Raw genomic sequence first — 24,099 nt, 5'->3', positions numbered from 1 at the left:
AAGTTGGCTGTAGAGTTTTATTCAGAGAGTGACTGTTCACAAATGAATATCTTCAGTCAGGGCCAGGCCCACAGTCTTGAGGTGATAGATCAGTCAGTCGATCGGTCGTATATATTAGACACTCACTGAGTACAAAGCACTGTACTAGGAGGAGAGGAAGAGGAGGAGGAGGAGGAGAGAAGGGGAAGGGGAGGAAGAGGAGGAGAGAAGGAGGAGAAGGAGAGGAGGAGGAGGAGAAGCAAAGGAAGAGGAGAAGGAGGAAGAGAGGAGGAGAAGGAAAGGAAGAGAAGAGGAGGAGGAGAGAAGGAGGAGAAGAGTTAGTCCTAGTTAGTCCAGTATAAGAGACTGGACTTATTAATGGTATTTGCAAAGCGCCAACCCTGTGCTAGGCCCTGTACTGAGCACTGGGGTGGACACAAGTTTGGACACAGTCCTTGTCCCGCGTGGGGCTCACAGTCTTATTCCCCATTTTACAGATGAGGTCACCGAGGCATAGAAAAGGGAAGAGACTTACCCAAGGTCACATAGCAGACAAGTGGCGGAGCCGGGATCGGAATCCAGGTCCTTCTGACTCCCGAGCCCATCCTCCGTCCGCCAGGCCATGCCGCTTCCAGCCCCCTGTAGCCCATCCCAGCAAATTTCAAGGGCTGGAGAGGGGCCAGATGGCCAGGGGAAGATCCGGGGAATGGAGAAGGTTTCTCCGGTCATTCACATGACCCTCAGGTGACGTTGCATTCACCAGAGAGCGGTTCAGAACTCCCACCTCCGGGACATCCACTGAAACGACATGGGACCGCAGCCTGAGAAACCCACGAATTTAGAAGCGCGTCTTTGTGCCCGGATTAAAATTTCAGCCTGGATTATTCTACGGTCAATCCTGTCTTTAGTTCCGGTTACTTACGATCGAGTGATGCTGTTTTCTAAGACTGTTGTTCGTGAACTTGCCGTAGTGGTCAAATTTCGAAAAGCAGTTTTGAAATTGGAAGTTTAAAATTTTAGCCCCAACAAAATTCTCTTTGCTGTGCTTTGAGTTTGTTCTCTGGAGAAAAGGTAGCTTCTTCATTTTGATTTTGAGAAAAGAATACTATCACCAAATTTGGGAATTAGTATTCCGGCTCCACCACTCGTTTGCTGTGTGACCTTGGGCGAGTCACTGAGCTTCTCTGTGCCTCAGTTAAGCTCATCTGTAAAATGGAGATTAATAATAATGTTGGTATTTATTAAGCGCTTACTATGTGCAGAGCACTGTTCTAAGCGCTGGGATGTACAGGGTAATCAGGTTGTCCCACATGAGGCTTACAGTCTTAATCCCCATTTTACAGATGAGGTAACTGAGGCACAGAGAAGTTAAGTGACTTGCCCACAGTCACACAGCTGACAGGTGGCAGAGCCGGGATTCGAACTCATGACCTCTGACTCCCAAGCCCGGGCTCTTTCCACTGAGCCACGCTGCTTCTCCAAATTTTAAAATTAAGATTAAGAGTGTGAGCCCCACGTGGGACATGGACTATATCCAATCTGATTAGTTTGTATCTACCCCAGAGGTTAGCAAAGTGCCTGGCACATAGTCAGTGTTTAGCAAATACCATAAAAAGTTTGCCATTTTAAATAAATTTAAATTAAATTTAAACTTAAAGCACTTCAAATAGAGGTCATTTTCTTCGGAAAGAGTTCCCTGTAAAATCCGGGTTTACAATTGGAGGAGAAAGGCTTAAGGAAGCCCCATTTTTTTTTTTTTTTAGAATATTAATAGAGAAATCAGTGGATTGTGTTTGCTACTTGAAAGCTGATCAAAGAGACACCCGCTTTGTCTCTGTCGGAGCATTGTCGTGAATCTGTCACAGACTTGTTCTCTCAAACGGTTGCCGTGGAGCTGGATTTTAAAAGTTTGGAGATTTGTTAAATGTGATCCTTTCAATTTGTTACTCATTGAAAGTTGCCATTGTTCTGGGGCAGTCACGAGAGAACTGAGGATTCAATCAGGCAAATCGATTATCCTAACTTTTTAAAAAAATCTCTAGTATGCTTCAATTCACCTAAAGGAATTTAGTGACACAACTAAGATTGTTAATATTTGTATCGCTGCGTTTTAATATTGCTTTTAAAATAATGATATTTCTCTCGTCATTTCTTTGTTTTATAGAGATCTGAAGCCTGAAAATATTCTCCTGGATGACCGTGGTAAGTGAAAAGCTGCTTTCCAGTGTAGTAATCTGGCTAAGAAACAACCAGATTAAACCCAGAGATGCATCAAGGACCAAAAGGGCCTAATGAAAAGACTGCTAATTACTGAAACAAGAGAAAAACCAGGAGACTTTTGCGATCCCTTTTTTTTTTAACTGTTTTTAATTTCTCTGAATTTAGCCCAACAAACTATTGAAAATGCGAAGTAATCGTTTAGATAGTTGTCCTTTGAATTTGATGAAGACCTAACTACTGGTAAGATTACCCCAGAAGAAAGAGAGAAAGAGTGAGAGACTGAAAAGGCCCATGCAGAAACCCACAGTTCCGCAGGATAGGGTCAGAAGGAAGGTCGAGGAAGAAAGATCGATGCTCCCTGACCCTGGTTGTTCACTCTACACTCTCGTTTTCTTCGCTCTGAGCAAACCCCTGAAATTTAGCGTTTGGAGAGGGAGTCTTCTGCTTGAAGACATTCATTGCCGAACAGTACTTCTAACATCCTCCCCGGAGTTTCTTCGCCTCTCCCGTCCCCGCAAACCCACTCACCCTCACCGCCCCCATGGATCCCATCTGGTCTCCATGCGCTATGTGTGTTCGTAAGGGGTCCGAGGGAGAGGGGAAGCCGACCCGCTTAGGGAAGACCCTCTTCTTCCTCCCCCCAGATGAGTTGCTCAGGGGAGTTAGACTCCTTGACTGTCACCCCGACGGACAGATTCAACCCCGCCCACTATTTCTCATTCTTTTTTACATACGTAAAACTTGTTTGTGCTATAATAATAATAATGTTGGTATTTGTTAAGCGCTTACTATGTGTAGAGCACCGTTCTAAGCGCTGGGGTAGATGCGGGTAATCAGGCTGTGCCACGTGAGGCTCTCAGTCATCATCCCCATTTTCCAGATGAGGTCACGGAGGCCCAGAGAAGTGAAGTGACGTGCCCACAGTCACCCAGCTGACAAGTGGCAGAGCCGGGATTTGAACGCATGACCTCTGACTCCCAAGCCCGGGCTCTTTCCACTGAGCCACGTTGCTTCCCTATATAATTTCAAGTATCCCTTTCTTTGGAAAACTCTTGAAACTGGCCTTCCAGAGAGGTGTGATTCCTTGAGAGTGGACTGCAGTGTTTCACCTTTTCATTCTTGTGCATCTCACGTCTCTGAAGCTCGTTTTTCAGTACCTCGCGGGTGTGCTTTTTCTACCCGGTCGCCTACTGGCTAGATGTTCGGTAGTTCAAGCTTTTCTGTTCGTTGTTCTGTTGTAGCCGTCACTTTGGTCATCCGTTTCCTTCGTGCCATCGCGTAGGCCAGGAGCAGCACGGCTTCCATTTTGAATAAACGACAACGGAATAGCCGCTACCCAACGCGATTCTTGTACAGCCGCTGCCAGACCTACTTACCATTTTCAGTTATTCTCTCTCACGCCGTTTTAATTATTCAAGAGCGTGCCAAACTCGAGTGCCATTATTCCTGGGAAAGAAGGCACCAGTTTTATTGTTCCTCAAAGAAATCCCCTTTTCTCAGGATTTTCGAAACTGTCTTGATTTGTACTGTTTCTGTTCCCTTTGTTACATGATTTAGGAGGTCATTGCTATGCACGCTACGCTATGCTAAATTCTGGCCTGGGCACTCGCTAAAGAATTCACACGAGGTTCATGCCTCACAAGGGGATCCCTGTGTACATATTTAGTCTTGTAAAATGAAAACTAGTCTACAACAAAGAATAGTCTTTAATTTCCATAAGGAACATGGATTTTGGAACGATCGCCATACAGTTTCAACCACAGATTTTCCACCAGTTTGCCTCAAAGAACTTTTTGCTGGCCCTGAAAACTCTCGTGTTTTATTTCATGCGAATGCCTGAGCCTGGAAAAGAATCAGAAGGTTGTAAAGAGGAACTTGAAATCTGTGATGTATTAAGTAGCCAAGCTAATTATCTGATGGCTATTCTGTGAAAACCTCTTCAAGTGTGCCCATTATATGTACACAATCTGATTTGTTAAAAAAAAAAAGCTGCCAGATAATGAAACGAAGAACCAAAGAATCATAAAATCTTTCATTCTTCGAAGAAGAATATGAAATTAAGAATCACAGTGTTCTCTGCAAACTTACACCCAGACTCCACCTCAACTAACTTCATGAACTCAAATTCCATCTCTTCATATTTACTAGCAAGAAATTTGCATTTACCTACTACTCTGTGGTAAGGCAAGCTACAGGGAGCTTTTTCTGTAAGCGCTTAGTACAGTGGTCTGCACAGAGTAAGCGCTCAGTGAGTACTAATGAACGAATGAATGAAGCACCCTTGATGATTTTATGGAAAATGTGCCATCAGACTAGGGGCTTCCATTTCATAAGGTGATTTCTTTATCCAATTAAGAAACTTCCCGGTTCGTAGCAACCAAGTACGAACTTCTGTTTTCTGACTTAAATAGGAGCAACGACAACCTTTTGCTCGACTGTTAAAGATGTTTTTTGCTTTTCATTTCGGTTTTGGAAGTTCCAAAATTTCAATATTTTTCAACTCTGTTCTGGAATATAAACAGGACATATCCGGATTTCTGATCTTGGATTAGCCGTGCAGATCCCAGAAGGAGAAACGATCCGTGGGAGGGTCGGAACAGTCGGTTACATGGGTATGTAAAAAAATTTTTTAAAGCATTATTGTTTTAAATCTGCTCTGATGCTTTAATAATACTAATTATGGTACTTGTTAAGCGTGTACTATGTGCCAAGCAGTGCAGTAGGCACTGGGGTAGATGCAAGTTAATCGGGTCGGATATAGTCCCTGTCCCACCTGGGGCTCACACTCTCGTCTCCGTTTTGCATATGAGGTAAACGAGGTCCAGCAAACTTAAGTGACTTGTCCAAGGTCACGCAGTGGACATGATGCCTTGTACCTGTCCAGAGACTTAATGGGTCAAAGAATACAGTTTTGGGAATGTGCCAGGTGGGATGTTCAGATACATTGCAGAGCCCTCCATGTGCTAACTTCCATAAATCTGTAGGTCAGTGAGAAGAATAACAAAGCTGTACCCTCTATCAGTCAATTGTAGAAATGAGTGATCTAGAATTATAATAATAATAATTATTATTACTATGGTATTTGTAAAGTGCTTAGTCTGTGCCAGGCTCTGTTCTAAGCTCTGGGGCGGATACAAGCTAATAGGGTTGGACACAGTCCCCGTCCCGCGTGGGGCTCACAGTCTCAATCTCAGACTCATTGAGTGAGCTGTCTCTACCCGCTGCCTCAAGTTCCTCTCCTCCAGTTCTCTCCCGGACCTCCTCCCATCTGGCTTCCGTCCCCTTCGCTCCACAGAAACCGCCCTCCCAAAGGTCACCAGTGATCTCCTTCCTGTCTGCCAACGGCCTCTACTCCATCCTAATCCTCCTCGACCTCTCGGCTGCCTTTGACATTGTCAACCACCTCCCTTTCCTGAAAATATTATCCAACCTCGGCTCCACTGACACGATCCTCTCCCGGTTCTCCTCCCATCTCTCCGGCCACTCATTCTCCGTCTCCTTCGCGCGCTCCTCCTCTGCCTCCCATCCCCTAAGTGTGGGAGTCCCTCAGGGTTCAGTTCTGGCTCCCTTCTCTTCTCTTCTCCATCTACACCCACTTCCTTGGAAAACTCATTCGCTCGCACGGCTTCAACTACTCCATCTTGGCTGATGACGCCCTAATCTCCATCTCCAGCCTTGATCTCTTTCCCTCTCTTGCATTTCCTCCTGCCTTCAAGATATCACTACTTTCATTCATTTAGTAGTATTTATTGAGCACTTACTCTGTGCAGAGCACTGTACTAAGCACTTGGAATGTACAATTCGGCAACAGATAGAGACCATCCCTGCCCAATGACGGGCTCACGATCTAATCGGCGGAGACAGACGGACAAAAACTCTACTTGGGTGTCCTCCTGTCACCTCAAACTTAATATGGCTAAAACTGAACTTCTTATCTTCCCACCCAAACCTGTCCTTCCGTTCACTTCCCCATCACCGTTGAGGGCCCCACCATCCTTTCTGTCACGCAAGCCCGTATCCTCGGTATTAGCCTTGACTCCCCTGTCTCGTTCAACTCACGTATTCAAGCCATCGCTAAATCCCGTCAGTCCTACCTTCACAACATCAGTAAAATGATGGATTCCACCCCTTCCTCCACTAAAATCCACTCCATCCGAACTGCTCCCGCATTAATACAAGCACTCATCCTATCTCGCCTTGATTATGATGTCAGCCTCCTCTCTGACCTCCTTGCCTCCTGTTTCTCCCCAGTCCAATCCTAACTCTACTCTGCTCATTTTCCTTCAAAAATGTTCAGACCATATTTCCCCCCTCCCCAAGAAACTTCAGTGGTCGCCCATCCATCTCCGCTTCAAACAAAAACTCCTCACCGTCGGCTTTAAAGCAGTCAGTCCCCACCTCGCCCCCTCCTGCCTCACCTCGCTATTCTTCTCCTCCAACCCGGCCCGCACACTTCCCTCCTCTAACGCCAGCCTTCTCACTGGGCCTCCATCTCGTCTATCTCGCCGCCGACCCCTCGCCCACATCCCACCTCTGGCCCAGATCGCCCTCCCTCCTCATATCGGACGGAGAAATGCTCTCCCCCACTTATCGAAGGCCCATCTCCTCCGAGGAGCCTTCCCTGACGAAGCCCTCCTCTCCTCTTCTCCCATTCCCTTCTGTGTCAGCCTGGATTGCTCCCTTCATTCCATCCTCCTCCCGTCCCCGCAGCCCATATGAATATATAATAATAATAATGTTGGTATTCGTTAAGCGCTTACTATGTGCAGAGCACTGTTCTAAGCGCTGGGGTAGATACAGGGTCATCGGGTCGTCCCACGTGAGGCTCACAGTCTTCATCCCCATTTTCCAGATGAGGGAACTGAGGAACAGAGAAGTGAAGTGACTCGCCCACAGTCACACAGCTGACAGGTGGCAGAGCCGGGATTCGAAGCCATGACCTCTGACTCCAAGCCCGGGCTCTTTCCACTGAGCCACGCTGCTTCTAAGGACTTACTATGTGCCAAGCACTGTTCTAAGCACCAGAGGGATACAAGGCGATCAGGTTGTTCCACGTGGGGCTCACATCTTAATCCTCATTTTCCAGATGAGATCCCTGAGGCCCAGAGAAGTGAAATGACTTTCCCACCGTCACCCAGCTGACAAGCGGCGGAGCCGGGATTAGAACCCACGACCTCTGACTCCCCAGCCCGGGTTCTTGTCACTGAGCTGCTGGGAGAGATAATAATATCGGTATTTGCTAAGCGCTTACTATGCGCAGAGCACTGTTCTAAGCACTGGGGTGGATACAGGGTAATCAGGTCGTCCCACGTGACGCTCACAGTTAATCCCCATTTGACGGATGAGGGAACTGAGGCCCAGAGAAGTGACGTGACTTGCCCACAGTCACACAGCTGACAAGTGGCCGATTCGAACCCATGACCTCTGACTCCCAAGCCCGGGCTCTTTCCACCGAGCCACGCTGTGGGTCGGAAACGACCGGGCGGCATAAGAGAAGACAATTTATTGAGCATTTACTGCGTGCGGAGCACTGTTCTAAGCATTCGGGAGAGTACAAGAGAGTGGGTAGGCAGGACCTCCTGCCCTTGAGGAGTTTACACTCTAGGTGGGGGAGACAGTCATGAAACTAAATCCAGGTGGCGGAAGCAACTGGTTTGGGGTGGAGGTGACTAAGTAATGGTTTGGGGTTGGGGGTAGGGGAGGATGTCGAGAAGCAGCGTGGCTCAGTGGAAAGAGCCCGGGCCGGGGAGTCAGAGGCCATGGGTTCGAATCCCGGCTCTGCCACTTGTCAGCTGGGTGACCGTGGGCAAGTCACTTCTCTGTGCCTCAGTTCCCTTATCTGGAAAATGGGAATGAAGACTGTGAGCCTCACCTGGGACAACCCGATGACCCCGGATCTCCCCCAGCGCTTAGAACAGTGATCTGCACATAGTAAGCGCTTAACACATACCAACATTATTATTATTATGATGATGTCTTAAGTGAAGAGGTGAGGCAGAAGAGAAGTACTGTTGCCTAGTGGCTAGGGCACGGGCCTGGATGTCAGAAGGACCTCAGTTCTAATTCCGCCCCTGGTCTGCCTTGTGACCTTGAGCAAGTCACTTCACTTCTCCGGGCCTCAGTTCCCCCATCTGGAATGTGGGGATTAAGACCGTGAGCCCCATGTGGGACAGGGACTGGGTCCAACCCGATCACCTCGTACCTACCCCTGCCTAGAGAAGCAGGGTGGCCTAGTGGCAAGAGTCCGGGCTTGGGAGTCAGAGGACGTGGGTTCTAATCCCGGTTCCGCCACTTGTCTGCTGTGTGATCTCGGGCACGTCACTTACTTTCTCTGTGCCTCAGTGAGCTCATCTGGAAAATGGGGATTAAGACTGTGAGTCTCACGCGGGACAACCTGATTACCTTGTATCTCCCCCAGCGCTTTGAAGAGTGCTTGACACATAGTAAGCGCTTAACAAATACAGCTATTATTATTATTATTACCCCAGTGCTTAGAACTACTTGTTTTGTTTTGTTGTCCCTCTCCCCCTTTCAGACCCTGAGCCCTTCGTTGGGCAGGGATTGTCTCTGTCTGTGGCCCAATTGTCCATTCCAAGGGTTTAGAACAGCGCTGTGCGCCCAGTAAGCGCTCGATAAATACGACTGAGTGAATTGAATGAATGAACGAGTGAATAGAACAGTGCTTGGCACCTAGTCAGCGCTGAGGAAATACTGTCGTCATAATAATATATAAATAATTACGGTATTTGTCGTCATCATCGAGGAGGGGAGAAGGGGAAGGGGAGATGAAGGGTTTGTCCGGGGAAGCGCTTCCTGGAGACGCCGTGTTTTAGTAGGTAGGGCTGTGAGATGGAAGGAGCTGAGAAGGGCAGCGGTCCGTGTTGCACACAGTAAGCGCTCGATAAAGAAGACAATTAGAGAAGCAGCGTGACTCGGTGGAAAGAGCCCGGGCTGGGGAGTCAGAGGTCATGGGTTCAAATCCCAGCTCCGCCGCTTTTCCGTTGGGTGACTCTGGGCAAGTCACTTCACTTCTCTGTGTCTCAGTGACCTCATCTGAAAAATGGGGATTAAGACTGTGAGCCTCACGTGGGACAACCTGATCACCTTGTATCTCCCCCAGCACTTAGGACAGTGCTCAGCACATAGTAAGCACCTAACAAATACCCACATTATTATTCTCTGTGTCTGATTTACCTCATTTGTATAATGGGGATGAAGACTGTGAGCCCCACGTGGGACAACCTGATCACCTTGTATCTCCCCCAGTGCTCGGCGCATAGTAAGCGCTTAACAAATACCCACATTATTATTCTCTGTGTCTCAGTTACCTCACCTGTAAAATGGGCATTAAGACTGTGAGCCCCTCGTGGGGCAACCTGATCACTCTGTATCCTCCCCAGCGTTTAGAACGGTGCTTTGCACACAGTAAGCGCTTAACAAATGCCATCATCATTATTATTATTATTATTAAATACGATTGATTGAATGAATGAATGAATTGTTCCCTCTCCCCGAACTTGGGAAGCCCCTCCGCCAACACGCCCTAGGCTCGTGCCGTTGGACCGGCAGAGATGGAAGGATGCTATGGAACCAAGTCCCTCAATCGTGTCTGTTGCGCACTTACTCTGTGCAGAGCACTGGACTAAGCACTCGGGAGAGTCTGACAGAGCAGTATAACCGACACGTTCCCTGCCCACAGCGAGCTTACAGTCTGGAAAGGGGAGACAGACAGCGCGGGCCTGGGAGGGAGAAAGTCACGGCTAATCCCGGCTCCGCTGCTCGTCGGCTGGGTGACCTTGGGGGAGTCGCTTCACTTCTCAGTTCCCTCATCTGTAAAATGGGGACTGAGGTTGTGAGCCCCATGTGGGACAGGGACTGCGTCCAACTCGATTTGCCGGTATCCACCCCGGTGCTTAGTACAGTGCCTGGCACATAGTAAGCGCTTAACAAATGCCATAATCATTATTATTATAATATTATTATTACTACAGTAAGCACTCACGAGATACCACTGAATCGATCGATTGCCAATTTGGGTTCCGAACAACACCAGAGTAAGGTTTTAGATATTTTCTCTGGATAAACAGTCATAATAAATTCAGCCTTATGACATGTCAACGGACATGTCAGTGGTGGCTCCCGGACTAACCCCCCCTTTTCCTCAGTTTCCCACCTCTCCCCATCGCCCCGACTCCCTCCCTTTGCTCTACCCCCTCCCTGTTCCACAGCACTTGGGTATATAAGAACATATCTATAATTCTATTTATTTATATTAATTCCTTTTTACTTGTTTTGATGTATATATATATATATATCTTTTATTCTATTCATTTATATCGATGCTATTGATGCCTGTTTACTTGTTTTGATGTCTGTCCCCCCCTTCTAGACTGTGAGCCCATTGTGGGCAGGGATCGTCTCTCTTTGTTGCTGAATCGTACTTTCCAAACGCCTAGTACAGTGCTCTGCACACACTAAGCGCTCAATAAGTACCATCGAATGAACGAATGACTCTTCGTTTTCCTCTGTGTTTTTCAGCTCCGGAAGTCATCAATAATGAGAACTACACATTTAGTCCCGACTGGTGGGGACTTGGCTGCCTAATTTATGAAATGATTCAGGGACAGTCACCATTCAGGAAACGCAAAGAGAAGGTCAAAAGGGAGGAGGTAGACCGGAGGGTAAAAGAGGACCAGGAAGAATATTCTGAGAAGTTCTCAGAGGAGGCAAAATCCATCTGCAGGATGGTGGGTGAAGATATATAGAGGTTTGGAAATTAAATTTCTAATGCATTTTAAAGAACTGAAATCTTTATAGCCATTGTCGGGACAAGTGTTTCTGTCTGATTCTTGAAATAAATGGGAGTCCTTTCTCTTTACTGTTGTTTCACTCCAGATATATTATTCTCCATGGGCTCTTCACTAAGGTGTCTTAAGGTAGACAGCATGGTGATGTTGGCCCAGATTTAGCTCACTTCTCTTTCGTTGCATTCGCTGCAGAAGTAGGTGGGGAGATTACAGTCTAAGCGGGAGGGAGAACAGGTATTGAATCCCCGTTTTGCAAATGAGGGGACAGACAAGTGAATTTGCCCAAGGTTCACACGGCAGGTAGGTGGGATTAGAATCCAGGTCCGTCCTCTGTCTCCTTGGCCTGCCCTCTTTCCACTAGGCCACGCTGCTTCTCGGTCGACTAATCTGATACTTCTTTTGTCGGGCGAAGTTGAAAAAAATGGTAAATCATGCCGCTTTTCTTCAAACCCTCATTTTTATAGACTTTCGGTGACCTCCGGCACGGTTTAAAGAATCGATTCTACTCCAACACCTAAAAAACAACTCCACGATAGACTAGTCGTGTTTTTACTCCTTCTTAGTGCCCTGCCTGCCTGTATTTCCTTTGAAAATTAAAGTATTAAGGAAAAAGCTATCCGGTGATGATGATGATGATGATAATAATGATAGTATTTGTTCAGCACTTACTATGTTGCAGACACTGTTCTAAGTGCTTGGGGTAGGTATAAGATAATCTGGCTGGTCCCAATCCTTTTCCCACGTGAGACTCACGGTCCAACTAGGAGTCCCCGTTTTACAGATGAGGAAACCGAGGCACAGAGAAATGAAGTGACTTGCCCAAGGTCACCCAACAGGCCTGTGGGAGAACCAGGATTAGAACAATAATAATAATAAGGATGGTATCTGTTAAGTGCCTACTATGTGCCACGCACTGTTCTAAGCGCCGGGGTAGTTACAAGGTAATCAGGTTGTCCCATTTGGGGCTCACAGTCTTAATCTCCATTTTCCAGAGGAGGTAACTGAGGCCCAGGGAAGTGCCCAAGGTCACACAGCAGACCAGCGGCAGAGCCGGGATTAGAACCCGCATCCTCTGACTCCCCGGCCCGTGCCCTTTCCGCCAAGCCTTTCTGCCCTCCAGTTACCTCGCAGCTATTTGTATCTCTTGAAACTGCAAAGGACTATCAATTAGAGAAGCAGCGTGGCTCAGTAAGAAGAGCCCGGGCTTGGGAGTCAGAGGTCATGGGTTCTAAGCCCGGCTCTGCTGCTTGCCAGCTGTGTGACCTTGGGTAAGTCACTTCACTTCTCTGTGCCTCAGTTACCTCATCTGTCAAATGGGGATGAAGACTGGGAGCCCCACTAGGGTCAACCTGATGACTTTGTATCTACCCCAGTGCTTAGAACGGTGCTTGGCACATAGTAAGCGCTTAACAAATACCAATATTATTATTATGTAATGTAATTCTGTCAACGCTGGGAATCCCAAACCGCAGAGCCCTCTGGCCCAGGTTCTAACTCACGTTGTCTGGTTTTCCATCCATTCCAAGCGCTTAGTACAGTGCTCTGCACATAGTACGCGCTCAATAAATACTATCGAATGAATCCTCCGGGGGAAGGGAGGCGCTAATTCAGTATCGTTTGCATCTGTCGAGTGCACGGCCGAATTCCAGTTCTTTAATACGTCTCTCACGTTGGAGCGTTTCACCTTTCTTAGGATGAAGTACCACCGTACCAAGGCTCAGTGGAAAGAGGCCAGGCTTGGGAGGCCGAGGTCGTGGGTTCTACTCCCGGCTCCGCCGCTTGTCTGCTGTGTGACCTTGGGCGAGTCATTTACTCAGTTACCTCATGTGGAAAATGGGGATGAAGACTGTGAGCCCCCCACGGGACAACCTGATTACCTTGTATCTACCCCAACGCTTAGAGCAGTGGTTGGCACATCGTAAGAGCTTAACAAATACCAACATTATTATTCTTATTATGATGAAGTCCATTGGGACCTCGGTGGTTGGTTGCCTGGGGAGGCCCCCAGAACAGAGGCCTTGGGAAGGAGAACGTGAAGCTTGATGGATCCCCTTCTCGTTTCCGCGCAGTTGCTCGCCAAAGATCCGAAGGACCGACTGGGTTGCAGGGGAGACGGCGCGGCCGGGGTGAAACTGCACCCTATTTTTAAGGGCATTAACTTCAAGAGACTGGAAGCGAACATGTTAGAACCACCTTTCTCCCCTGACGTGAGTAATTCAGCCAAAACCCCTGACTCTCATCCGGGGAAATCTACCGTCCGGCCCCCTCCGCCCCACCTCCGGATAAAAACCCCAGTTGACAAGAATATTTTCAAGAAGCGCTTAAAACGGAGCATATCAAATGCTTAACAGATACCATTAAAAAAAAACCCAAAACATTTGCCATTTGCCATTCCGACAGGGGAAGAGGAAGTAAAATAACGCAGGAACTTTTCCTCTCAGGTGTAATTATGGTGAATTGGTGGGATGAAATTGAATGGTCCGAGTTCAACTTAAGGATCTGGAGTTGGGTCATATGTACGTATCTGTAATTTCCTATATTTCTTCACATTAACGTCTGTCTTGGCCTCTAGACCGTACGTTGGTTGCGGGCAGGGAACGTGTCTACCGACTCTGTTGTATCGTACCCTCCCCCGGGCTTCTTACGCCGGAAGTGCTCGACAGATACCATCGATCGCTCGACTGATTGCAATGGCGCTTGAAACGTTTTGGGTTTACAACCCGTCGGTCGCAACTCGGCAACTGCAGCCTCGTCTGTGGCCATTTCTCTGCGGGGGTGGAGGGTGAAGGGGGCAGTCGTCCGGGTCTGCGCACGTAGGAGCCGTGGGAAAATGGGGACCGTGTTTTAAAAAGCCAAAAGTGAGGGGGAGGTCTGGAGATGGACAGGTCAGAACGGGAACGGGAAAGCCTTTAGGCCATCACCAGTCAGTGACACAAGGGAAGGACTGAAATGTCCGTCCATCTGACTTCCGATCCAGCCTCCGGGATCCTTTTTGTAAAAAAGTCATTCCGCCGATGTCTCCCCACTCCTCAGAAACATCCAGTTGTCGCTCGTCCTTTTCTACGGAGTAGAAAATCCTCCCGCTCGGCTTTAATAATAATAACGATGTTGGTATTTGTTAAGCGCTTACTATGTGCAGAGCACTGTTCTAAGCGCCGGGGGAGATACAGGATCATCAGGTTGTCCCATGTGAGGCTCACAGTTAATCCCCATTTGACAGATGAGGTAATTGAGGCACAGAGAAGTGAAGTGACTTGCCCACGGTCACATAGCTGACAAAGGGCAGAGCTGGGATTCGAACCCATGGCCTCTGACTCCGAAGCCCAGGCTCTTTCCACTGAGCCATGCTGCTTCCTTTAAGACAGTCAGCTCTCCCTCTCCCCCCAACCCGCCTCACTTGGCTCCTCTCTCGCTGAAACCCAGTCCGCTGAAAACCAACCCCCTTACGGTGCCTCGATCTCACGTCTCTCGCCATCGTCCCCTTTGCTCACATCCCGCTGCCCGGAATTCCCTCCTGCTTCGTATCTGGGAGACGGTTGCTTTCCCCAAGGCTGCACTGGAAAAATAACTCCTCCAAGAAATCTTCCCTGACTGACTTCTCGTTCATTCATTCATTCAGTCGTATTTATTGAGCACTTACTATGTGCAGACTGGACTGGACTAAGTGCTTGGAATGGACAATTCGGCAACAGATAGAGAGACGATCCCTGCCCAAGGACGGGCTTACATTCTCCTCTTTCTGCCCCATTTGCCCTCCCTTCTGCATTCCCTATGCACTTGGGGGCCCGGACCCCATTAGCCCTCTGATCCTCACCCCACCCCAGCCTCAAGACTCTTATGTCCAAATCCTTATATTTTGCCGTTTCCCCTTTCGGTCGTTTATTATATCCTGTCTCCCTCACTAGACTGGAAGCTCTCTGTGGGCAAGGATCATGTCTTCCAACTCTACTGGATTCTACTCTCTACCCTGGATTCTATTCTAGAGAAGCGGCGTGGCTCAGTGGAAAGAGCACGGGCTTGGGAGTCAGAGGTCATGGGATCGAATCCCGGCTCTGCTACCTGTCAGCTGGGTGACCGTGGGCGAGTCACTTCCCCGTGCCTCAGTTACCTCAACTGTAAAATGGGGATGAAGACCGTGAGCCTCACGTGGGACACCCTGATGACCCTGTATCTCCCCCAGCGCTTAGAACAGTGCTCTGCACGTAGTGAGCGCTTAACAGATACCACCATTATTATTATTATTATTATTATTGCAATACCACAGAGTCGGTAGACACGTTCCCTGCCCACAGTGAGCTTCCAGTCTAGAGCGGGGGACGGACGTTGATATAAATAAATGCTTTACGGATACGTCGGTAAGTGCCGTGGGGCCGAGGGTGAGGTGAATGTGTTCCCAGTGCCCAGAGGGGACAGAGCCAAAGACCGTGTTGATATCGAACCATTTTTCAAATATCTCTCTCGTGTCTATTTCGTCTCCAAGCGAGTTTGGATGCTGGAGATGCCCCTTGGAGCGAACCAAATTAGGGAGCCGACATTCGGCGCCGGCAGTTCCAGGTGGGAGACGGTCTCTCTTCTTCTGTCCCCAGCCACGGGCGGTGTACTGCAAAGACGTCTTGGATATCGAGCAGTTCTCCACGGTAAAGGGAGTCAACCTGGATACCACCGACGACGATTTCTATTCCAAGTTTGTCACGGGCTGCGTCTCCATCCCCTGGCAGAACGAGGTACGGTTTGCTCTCCGTCCCCTACATTCATTCATTCAATTCAAGCGTATTTCTTGAGCGCTTACTACGTGCAGAGCACTGCACTAAGCGCTTGGAGCGGACGATTCGGCGACAGATAGAGACAGTCCCCGCCCATGGCCGGGTTTACAGTCTGATCGGACTGTAATTAGATTACAGTCTAATCCCTATAGGAAAGAGCAACGCGCTTTCCTCAAATGAGGCCACTTTTTTTCCCCTTCTCTTAATATTCGGAGAGGCAGGCCCCGTCTCCGAGGCCCGGAAGGTAGGGATTACGTCCGGCTGGTGGAAACGGAACGAGTGTCAGCCATCTGGCTCCTGAGCCCGAGGTAGAGTTGGAGAGCTCCTGTCGGAATCAGTAGCCCCTCTCGGGAATAATAATAGTAATAACAATGGTAATTCTTAAGCGCTTACTCTGTGCTGAGCACAGTTCTGAGCGCTGGGGGAGATACGGGGTCATCAGGTTGTCCCACGTGGGGCTCACAGTCTCCATCCCCATTTTGCAGCCGAGGTCACTGAGGCACAGAGAAGTCAAGTGACTTGTCCCAAGTCACCCAGCTGGCAAGTGGCGGAGCCGGGATTCGAACCCACCACCTCTGAGTCCCAAGCCCGGCCTCTTTCCACCCAGCCATGCTGCTTCTGGCTTTTAATAATAATGATAAGGTAATAATAAGGAAGGAGCAGCGTGGCGTAGTGGAAAGAACCCGGGCCTGCGAGTCGGAAGACCTGGGTTCTATTGCCGGCTCTGCCACTTGTCTGCTTTGTGACCTTGAGCGAGCCACTTGACTTCTCTGGGCCTCAGTGTCCTCCTCTGTAAAATGAGGATTGAGACTTTGAGCTCTATGTGGGACGGGGACTGTATCCACCCTGATTGCCTTGCATCTACCCCGGCGTTTTGAACAGTGCCTGGCACATAGTAAGCACTTAAATACTACAGTTATTATTATTATTATTATTATTAGGGAAGGCTAATGCTACCCCTTAGCCTACTGTGGGGTGGTTTGAAAAGCACCGTCCTATGGATTTTCAAATTTTGTTGGTCATTTGTGTCTGAAAGGGACTGTTTTGTAGGTCGCCCACATTGGAGAAGCAGCGTGGCTGAGTGGGTAGAGCCCAGGCCCGGGAGTCAGAGGGACCTGGGTTCTAATCCCGGCTCCGCCACGTGTCTGCTGGGTAGCCTCGGGCAATTCACTTCACTTCCCTGGGCCTCAGTTCCCTCATCTGGAAAAGGGGGATTAAGACGGTGAGCCCCAAGTGGGACAGTGATTGTGTCCAACCTGCTGAGCTTGTTTCTACCGCCATGCTTACAACAGTGCTCGGCACATAGTAAGCGCTTAACAGGTGCCATTATTATTATTATCTGAAGAGATGCCGTTCCATTCTCACAGGTAAAGACGGTCCGTTCTTCGGGGACATGGGTTTTCCCCGGGCATCTGGGCTAGGACTCTACTAGGTGAGCAGCAGCGTGGCTCATGGAAAGAGCACGGACTTGGGAGTCAGAGGTCACGGGTTCGAATCCCGGCTCTGCCACTTGTCTGCTGTGTGACTGTGGGCAAGTCACTTCGCTTCTCTGGGCCTCCATTCCCTCATCTGTCTAATGGGGGTGAAGACCGTGAGCCTCCCGTGGGACGACCCGATGACCCCGTATCTCCCCCAGCGCTTAGAACGGTGCTCGGCAAATAGTGAGCGCTTAACAGATACCGACATTATTATTACTAGGTGATGGGTGACGTGGAGACCGTGAGCCCCATGTGGGACGGGGACTGTGTCCAACGCGATTTGCTTGTATCCCCGCCGGTGCTTAGTACAGTGACTGGCACAGAGTAAACGCTTAACAGATGCCTTTTTCACCACTATTATGATTATTATCGTCATTCAGAAGCCTTCTTCAGACAGATCAAAGCCCCGGTGTGTACAGGTCTGCGGTGTCAGACAAGGCACCCGTAGTCATAACGTGTGTTGTCCTTAACCTAAGTTTCGGCGAGGGCACAACGCGCGGGTGGGGGAACATAGTGATAATAATAATAATTGTAGTATTTTCATTCATTCGTTCATTCAGTTGTATCTGTTAAGCACTTACTGTGTGGAAAGGACTGTACTAAGCGCTTGGGAGAGTGCGATATAACGATAAACTGACACATTCCCTGCCCACAGTGAGGTTAGAGGTTAATAACAATGATTATTATCACATTAATAATTATGTAATTGTATATTATATAACAATTAATAATTATTAATGATAATAATGACGGCACTGGTATTGGTTAGGCGCTTAGTACGTGCCAAGCACCGTTCTAAGCCCTGGAGTAGATACAGAGTAATCAGCTTGTCCCGTGTGGGGCTCACAGTCTTCATCCCCATTTTCTAGATGAGTTAACTGAGGCCCAGAGAAGTGAAGTGACTTGCCCAAAGTCACCCAGCAGACAAGTGGTAGAGCTGGGATTAGAACGTGAGTTAGAGGAAAGCGGCATGGCGTAGTGGATAAGAGCCCGGGCCTGGGAGTCAGAGGGCCATGAGTTCTAATCCCGTCTCTGCCTCTTGTCTGCTCTGTGACCTCGGGGAAGTCACTTCACTTCCCTGGGCCTCATTTACCCCATCCGTATAATGGGAATCAAGACTGAGTCTCAATGGGGACGGGGACAGTGTCCAACCCGATTTACTCGTATCCACCCCAGTGCTTAATACAGTGCTTGGCACATAGTAAGCACTTACCAAATACCAGAATTATTATTATTGGAGGGGGAAATAGGAATTGTTAGAAATAAGATAAATAAGGCCGCAATTCTCATTATTATTAGGGAAGGCTTATGCTACCCCATAGTCCACTTAGGGGAGGTTTGAAAATCACCTTCTTATTGATTTCCTTATTTTGTTGGTCAGTTCTTGTCTGGAAGGATACGATCTGTGAGCGCATGGAGCACACAGAACGAGGGAAGCAGGGAGAGGAGCTGCTTTGTAGGTCTGCCCTCGTCTGTAAAATGGGGACCGGGGCCCGGAGAAGTGGAGTGACTTGCCCAAGGTGACCCAGCGGGCAAGCGGCAGAGCCGGGATTAGAACCCAGGGCCTCCTGACTCCCAGGCCCGGGCTCTATCCCCTAGGCCACACTGCTCCTCTGAAAGAGAACGGCGTGCGCCGTTCCCCCCCGCCCCGGCCGCTTTTCCAGAGCTGTGCCATTTCTCCCTCTAGGCTACCAGTAGGCCAACACTTGACTCGGGGTTCATCACGACTGTTTCCTTTGGTTTTTCCTGGGGATTCAGATGATCGAAACGGAATGCTTTAAAGATATCAACGTGTACGAAAATGACGAAAGCTTATCGTACGATCTAGACCCCGGAAAACGGAACCCCAGACCAAAGAGAGGCTTCTTCCACCGACTCTTCAGGAGAGGGGTAAGGAAAGTCTTGCTTCCAAGCGTGGACGGGATATTCCATCTTTCGGATTGTGTCTTTGAGGAGGAATCGCCCTCCGCCTCGCCTTTGGAGATTGGGGACCCCAAGTCCGGGGGTGCCGTTGCCAACGCCATCCTCCACTGGGTTCCTGTAGCCTCGTGCTCCACCCAGTCAGCCAGTGGTATTTACTGAGCGCTCGCCGTGTGCAGAGCACTGGACCGAGCGCTTGAGAGAGTATAATATAACAATAAAGAGGGACCTTCACCACCCACAACCAGCGTGCAGCAGCGTAACGGAGCAGAACGGTAGTGGGAATTGTACTCAGTCAGTTATTCGATCGGTGATATTTATTAAGCGCTTTCTCGGTGCAGAGTGCTGTAGTAAACACCTGGGAAAGCAGTCTTTCGGTCGTATTCACTGAGCGCTTACTTGGGAGCGGAGCACTCCGATTCTATTTATCGTGGTAATGTGATCTTGTTTTTGTTTTGTTCTGTTTTGCTCTGCTGCCCGTCTCCCCGATTAGCCTGTGAGCCCATCACTGGGCAGGGATGGTCTCTATCTGTTGCTGAATTGTACATTCCAAACGCTTAGTATAGTGCTCTGCACATAGTAAGCGCTCAATAAATACTATTGAAGGAATGAATAGTAAGCGCTCACTAAATACTGTTGAATGAATGAATGAATGAGAGTACGATAAAATGGAGGTGGTATAGAGAAGCAGCGTGGTTTAGTGGATAGAGCCCGGGCCTGGGGGTCAAAAGGACCTGGGTTCTAATCCCGGCTCTGCCACCCGTTTGCCGCGGGACCTTGGGCGGGTCGCTTCACGTCTCTGTGCCTCAGTTGCCTCACCTGTAAAATGGGGATGAAGAGTGTGAGTCCTACGTGGGACAGGGACTGTGTCCAACCCGAATGACCTCTGTCTACCCCAGCGCTTAAAACGGTGCTTGGCACACAGTAAGTACTTAACAACTATCACTATTATAAGCGCTTAGTACAGAGGCCTGCACACCGTAAGCTCTCAGTAAATACGATTGAATGATTGAATCCGCCACCTATGAGGAGCTTAGAGTCGACGAGGCTGTAATGGTTGTGATGCCGTTCGTTAAGCTCCCACTGGCTGCGGGGCGCTGGGCTTAGCACTTGGGAGAAACAAGACGGAGAAGTGACACGTTCCCTTCTGATGGGAGGTGACCTTCTGGCCAGGTTGTGGTACTTTAATTAATGGGGGGCACCTAGTAGATATTTGGTACCCAGGGCAACAGGAGAGGAAAGAGTGATGGCAGAGAGGAGGTTTTTTAGCAAGAGAGCTGTTCCGGGCTAGCTACCGCCAAATCATTCATTCGTTCATTCCGTGGCACTTTATTGAGCGCCTACTGTGTGCAGGGCACTGTACTAAAGCACTTGGAAAGTACAGTTCGGCAACAGAGAGAGACGATCCCTGCCCACGGCGGACTCACGGTCTAGAGGGGGGAGATAGCAAAAGAAGTAAAAAGGCATCAGCAGCATCAATTTAAATATATCATTATAAATAAATAATACATAAATAATGGAATAAATAGAATTAGAGATTCATATACACGTCGGAACAAGTAAACAGGCATTAATATAAATAGAATTATAGATATGAACACACATGCACAAGTGCTGAGGGGAGGGAAGGGTGGTGCAGCAAAGGGAGCGAGTCGGGGCGAGGGGGAGCTGAGGAAAGGGGGGCTCGGTCCGGGAAGGCCTCCTGGAGGAGGTGAGCCTTAAGTAGGGCTTTGAACGGGGGAAATCGCCCCCGGCTCTCTTACTGTATCGAACAATATTCACTGAGCGTCTTCCATGTGCTCTTCGGGCACTGTTCTGAGCGTAGGCGAGGGTACAGTGGAGTTGGAAGGCACAATCCTTTGCGAGAAAGGAAGACGTAAAATACTCATTCACTCATTTAATCGTATTTACTGAGCGCTTACTGTGCGCAAAGGACTGTACCAAGCACTTGGGAGAGGACAGTATAACAGTAAAGACACATTCCCTGCCCACAGTGAGCTCACAGCCGGGGGGAAGACTGGTATTCATATAAATACATTAATAAATAAGCAAATAAATGAATAAATGACAGATCTATACATAAGTGCTGGGAGCCGAGGGAGGGGCGGATGAATAGAGGGAGCGAGTCAGGGTGACGCAGAAGGGAGCAGGAGAAGAGAAGAGGAGGGCTTAGTCAGGGAAGGCCTCTTGGAGGAGACGAAATAGCAAGTGGAAGGGTGAAAGGGAGGGACAGGTGGCTTACGTGGGTGACTGCGTAAATAGTGCATTGTCCATTCCAAGCGCTCCGTACAGTGCTCTGCACATAGCAAGCGCTCAATAAATACGATTGAATGAATGAATGAATGCGTAAATAGGAGATTGTACAAGGTGAGGTGTAGGGAGGTATTATGGGTGGCGCAGGGCTGCCGTGGTACTTGGAAGGATTCAGCTGGGAGAGAGGAGAAATCATTCGGGGGTCACCTCCCGGGAGAGGTGGGTTTCCGGAGGGCTCTGCCAGGTGGGCCCGCCCTTCTAGACCGCGAGCCCGTTGTCGGGTAGCGATCGTCTCTACCCGTTGCCAAATTGTGCTTTCCAGCTGCTTAGTACAGTGCTCTGCGCACGGCCAGCGCTCAGTAAATACGATTGAGCGAATGAACGACTGAATGAATGAAAGGGGGAGATCTGGAAGGGAAGGGAGCTGGAAGCTGGAAGAAGAGTTTGAAGAAGGGGTGGGAGGCAGGGGAGAGATGCCGACGGTGAGCCCGTCATTGGGCAGGCATGGTCTCTACCTGTTGTCGAATTGTACATTCCAAGCGCTTAGTCCAGTGGTGGGCGCTCAATAAGTAGTAAGCCCTCGATAAATGCGATCGAATGAATGAATGAATGAATGAACGAACGAGACTCAAGCGTAGGTTAGCTTGTGGGGAACGAAGACTGTGAGGAGGAATTCCTTCCCCCTGCCCATCGGGCAGACCGCTGCTCTCCCCATCTTCAAAGCCCTTCTGTAATCCCATCTCCTCCAGGAGGCCTTCCTCGATCAATCTCTGATCGCCTCGAATCGTCATCCATCCCGCCCCCCCCCCCCCCCCCGCCTCATCAGTACTTCCGCTTTATCTGGGGACTCGGGGGGACACACAGACGCAAAAGCCCACCTTTGCACTTATGAATACATCTCTATATGCTTTACTTCCCCTACCTCTAATTGATTTTGCTGTCTGTCTACCTGGCTAGATTATAAATTCCTGGAGGGCAGGATTCATAACCTGTTGTAACCTCCCGAGCGCTTAGTAGATTGCCCTGCACCCAGTAAGCACCCAGTACGTAATGTAGGGAAGCAGCGTGGCTCAGTGGAAAGAGGCCGGGCTTGGGAGTCAGAGGTCGTGGGTTCGAATCCCCGCTCAGCCACTTGTCAGCTGGGTGACTTTGGGCAAAGTCACTTCACTGCTCTGGGCCTCAGTACCCCATCTGTAAAATGGGGATGAAGACTGTGAGCCCCACGTGGGACACCCTGATCGCCTTGAATCCTCTCCAGCGCTTACAACAGTGCTTTGCACATAGTAAGCACTTAACAAATGCCATCATTATTACTGTCATTGATTGTGTAAGAGGTGGGAGAAGAGGGTGGAAAACTAAGAAAAACCTAAACGAGGCCAGACCTAAAACGCAGTGATTTTCTAGGAAAATGATTTCTACAGAAGACAATTTCTTTTCCGCTCAGTCAAGGAAGCAATCAGTCAGTGGTATTTATTGAGCGCTCACCGCGTGTCGGACATATAATGGCGACCCACCCACCTCTGCGTCAAACAGAAACCCCTTGTCGTCAGCTTTAAAGTTTTCAATTGGCCCACCCCCTCCTATTTTAATCTCTCCGATTTCCCACTAGTAATAATAGTAATGTTGGTATTTGTTAAGCGCTCTACTACGTGCAGAGCACTGTTCTAAGCGCTGGGGGGGATACAGGGTCATCAGGTGGTCCCACATGAGACTCACATTCTTAATCCCCCCATTTTCCAGATGAGGGAACTGAGGCCCAGAGAAGTGAAGTGACTCGCCCTCAGTCACCCAGCTGACAAGTGGCAGAGCCGGGATTCGAACCCGTGACCTCTGACTCCCAAGCCCGGGCTCGTTCCACTGAGCCACGCTGCTTCTCTACAATCCAGCCTACCTACAGTGAGCTTCCAATCGCACAGAAGAAGATCTAAAGGGGTAGTCGGCTGTTGAAAGGATACAACGGCCCCCTAAGAGAGACAGCTCATGAGTTTGCTGTTCTTCGTTAACCCGTTTCTCCCCTTTTACTGAGAAGAGACCAGCTTTTGTTTCGGGACGGCAAATTGTGCTTTTCAATAAGTAGATTTTATTTAACCTCTTTAATAATAATAATAATAACGTTGGTATTTGTTAAGCGCTTACTATGTGCAGAGCACTGTTCTCAGTGCTGGGGGAGACACTCTTGAACTCTTTAAACCATTTAACTTTTAACCATTTAATTCTTTAACCATTTAACTCTTTAACCCATTTAAGTCCCAGTGTTCAAAGTTTATAATCATGGCAGTATTTCTTAAGCGCTCATTATATGCCCGGCACTCTTCTAAGCGCTGGGGTAGATAGAAGATATTAGGGTTGGACCCAGATTATAAAATGAGGATGGAATCCAAGGCAGTAAGGCCCAGTGGTCGGGGCCCTGGACTCGGGAAATGGGGGAGCTGGGTTCTCTCCCCAGCCTTGCCCCAGCCTGCTCTGGGACCTCGGGCAAGACCCTTAACCTTTCCGTCCCTCAGTTTCCCCACCTGTGGAATGGGGATACAGTCCCTGCTCTCCCTACCTCTTTGACTCTAGCTAATTCATTCATTCATTCAGTTGTGTATATTGAGCGCTTACTGTTTGCAGAACACTGTACTAAGCGCTTGGGAGAGGACAATAGAGCAACAGAAAAGACACATTCCCTGCCATTCA

General features: G+C 48.9%; 1 protein-coding gene across 6 annotated transcripts in view; it reads left to right on the top strand.

Moving 5' to 3' along the window:
• GRK4 (G protein-coupled receptor kinase 4) overlaps positions 1 to 24,099 on the top strand; it is a 132,046-nt gene that overhangs the window by 104,554 nt on the left and 3,393 nt on the right. For 4 of the 6 annotated variants that reach the window (XM_029062823.2, XM_029062818.2, XM_029062816.2 and 1 more), the window contains 6 exons: positions 2,144 to 2,181; positions 4,722 to 4,811; positions 10,738 to 10,946; positions 13,076 to 13,213; positions 15,593 to 15,730; positions 19,006 to 19,137. In XM_029062823.2, coding sequence (XP_028918656.1) covers positions 2,144 to 2,181; positions 4,722 to 4,811; positions 10,738 to 10,946; positions 13,076 to 13,213; positions 15,593 to 15,730; positions 19,006 to 19,137 — 745 coding nt within the window. Of the gene's footprint in view, positions 1 to 2,143; positions 2,182 to 4,721; positions 4,812 to 10,737; positions 10,947 to 13,075; positions 13,214 to 15,592; positions 15,731 to 18,934; positions 19,138 to 24,099 lie in introns of those variants that run through there. The other 2 variants (XM_039911952.1, XM_029062819.1) reach the window with 2 other exon arrangements.

Source organism: Ornithorhynchus anatinus, chromosome 4 (assembly GCF_004115215.2).
Source record: "Ornithorhynchus anatinus isolate Pmale09 chromosome 4, mOrnAna1.pri.v4, whole genome shotgun sequence".
NCBI lineage: Eukaryota > Metazoa > Chordata > Mammalia > Monotremata > Ornithorhynchidae > Ornithorhynchus > Ornithorhynchus anatinus.
This window is presented reverse-complemented; position numbering and strand designations above follow the sequence as displayed.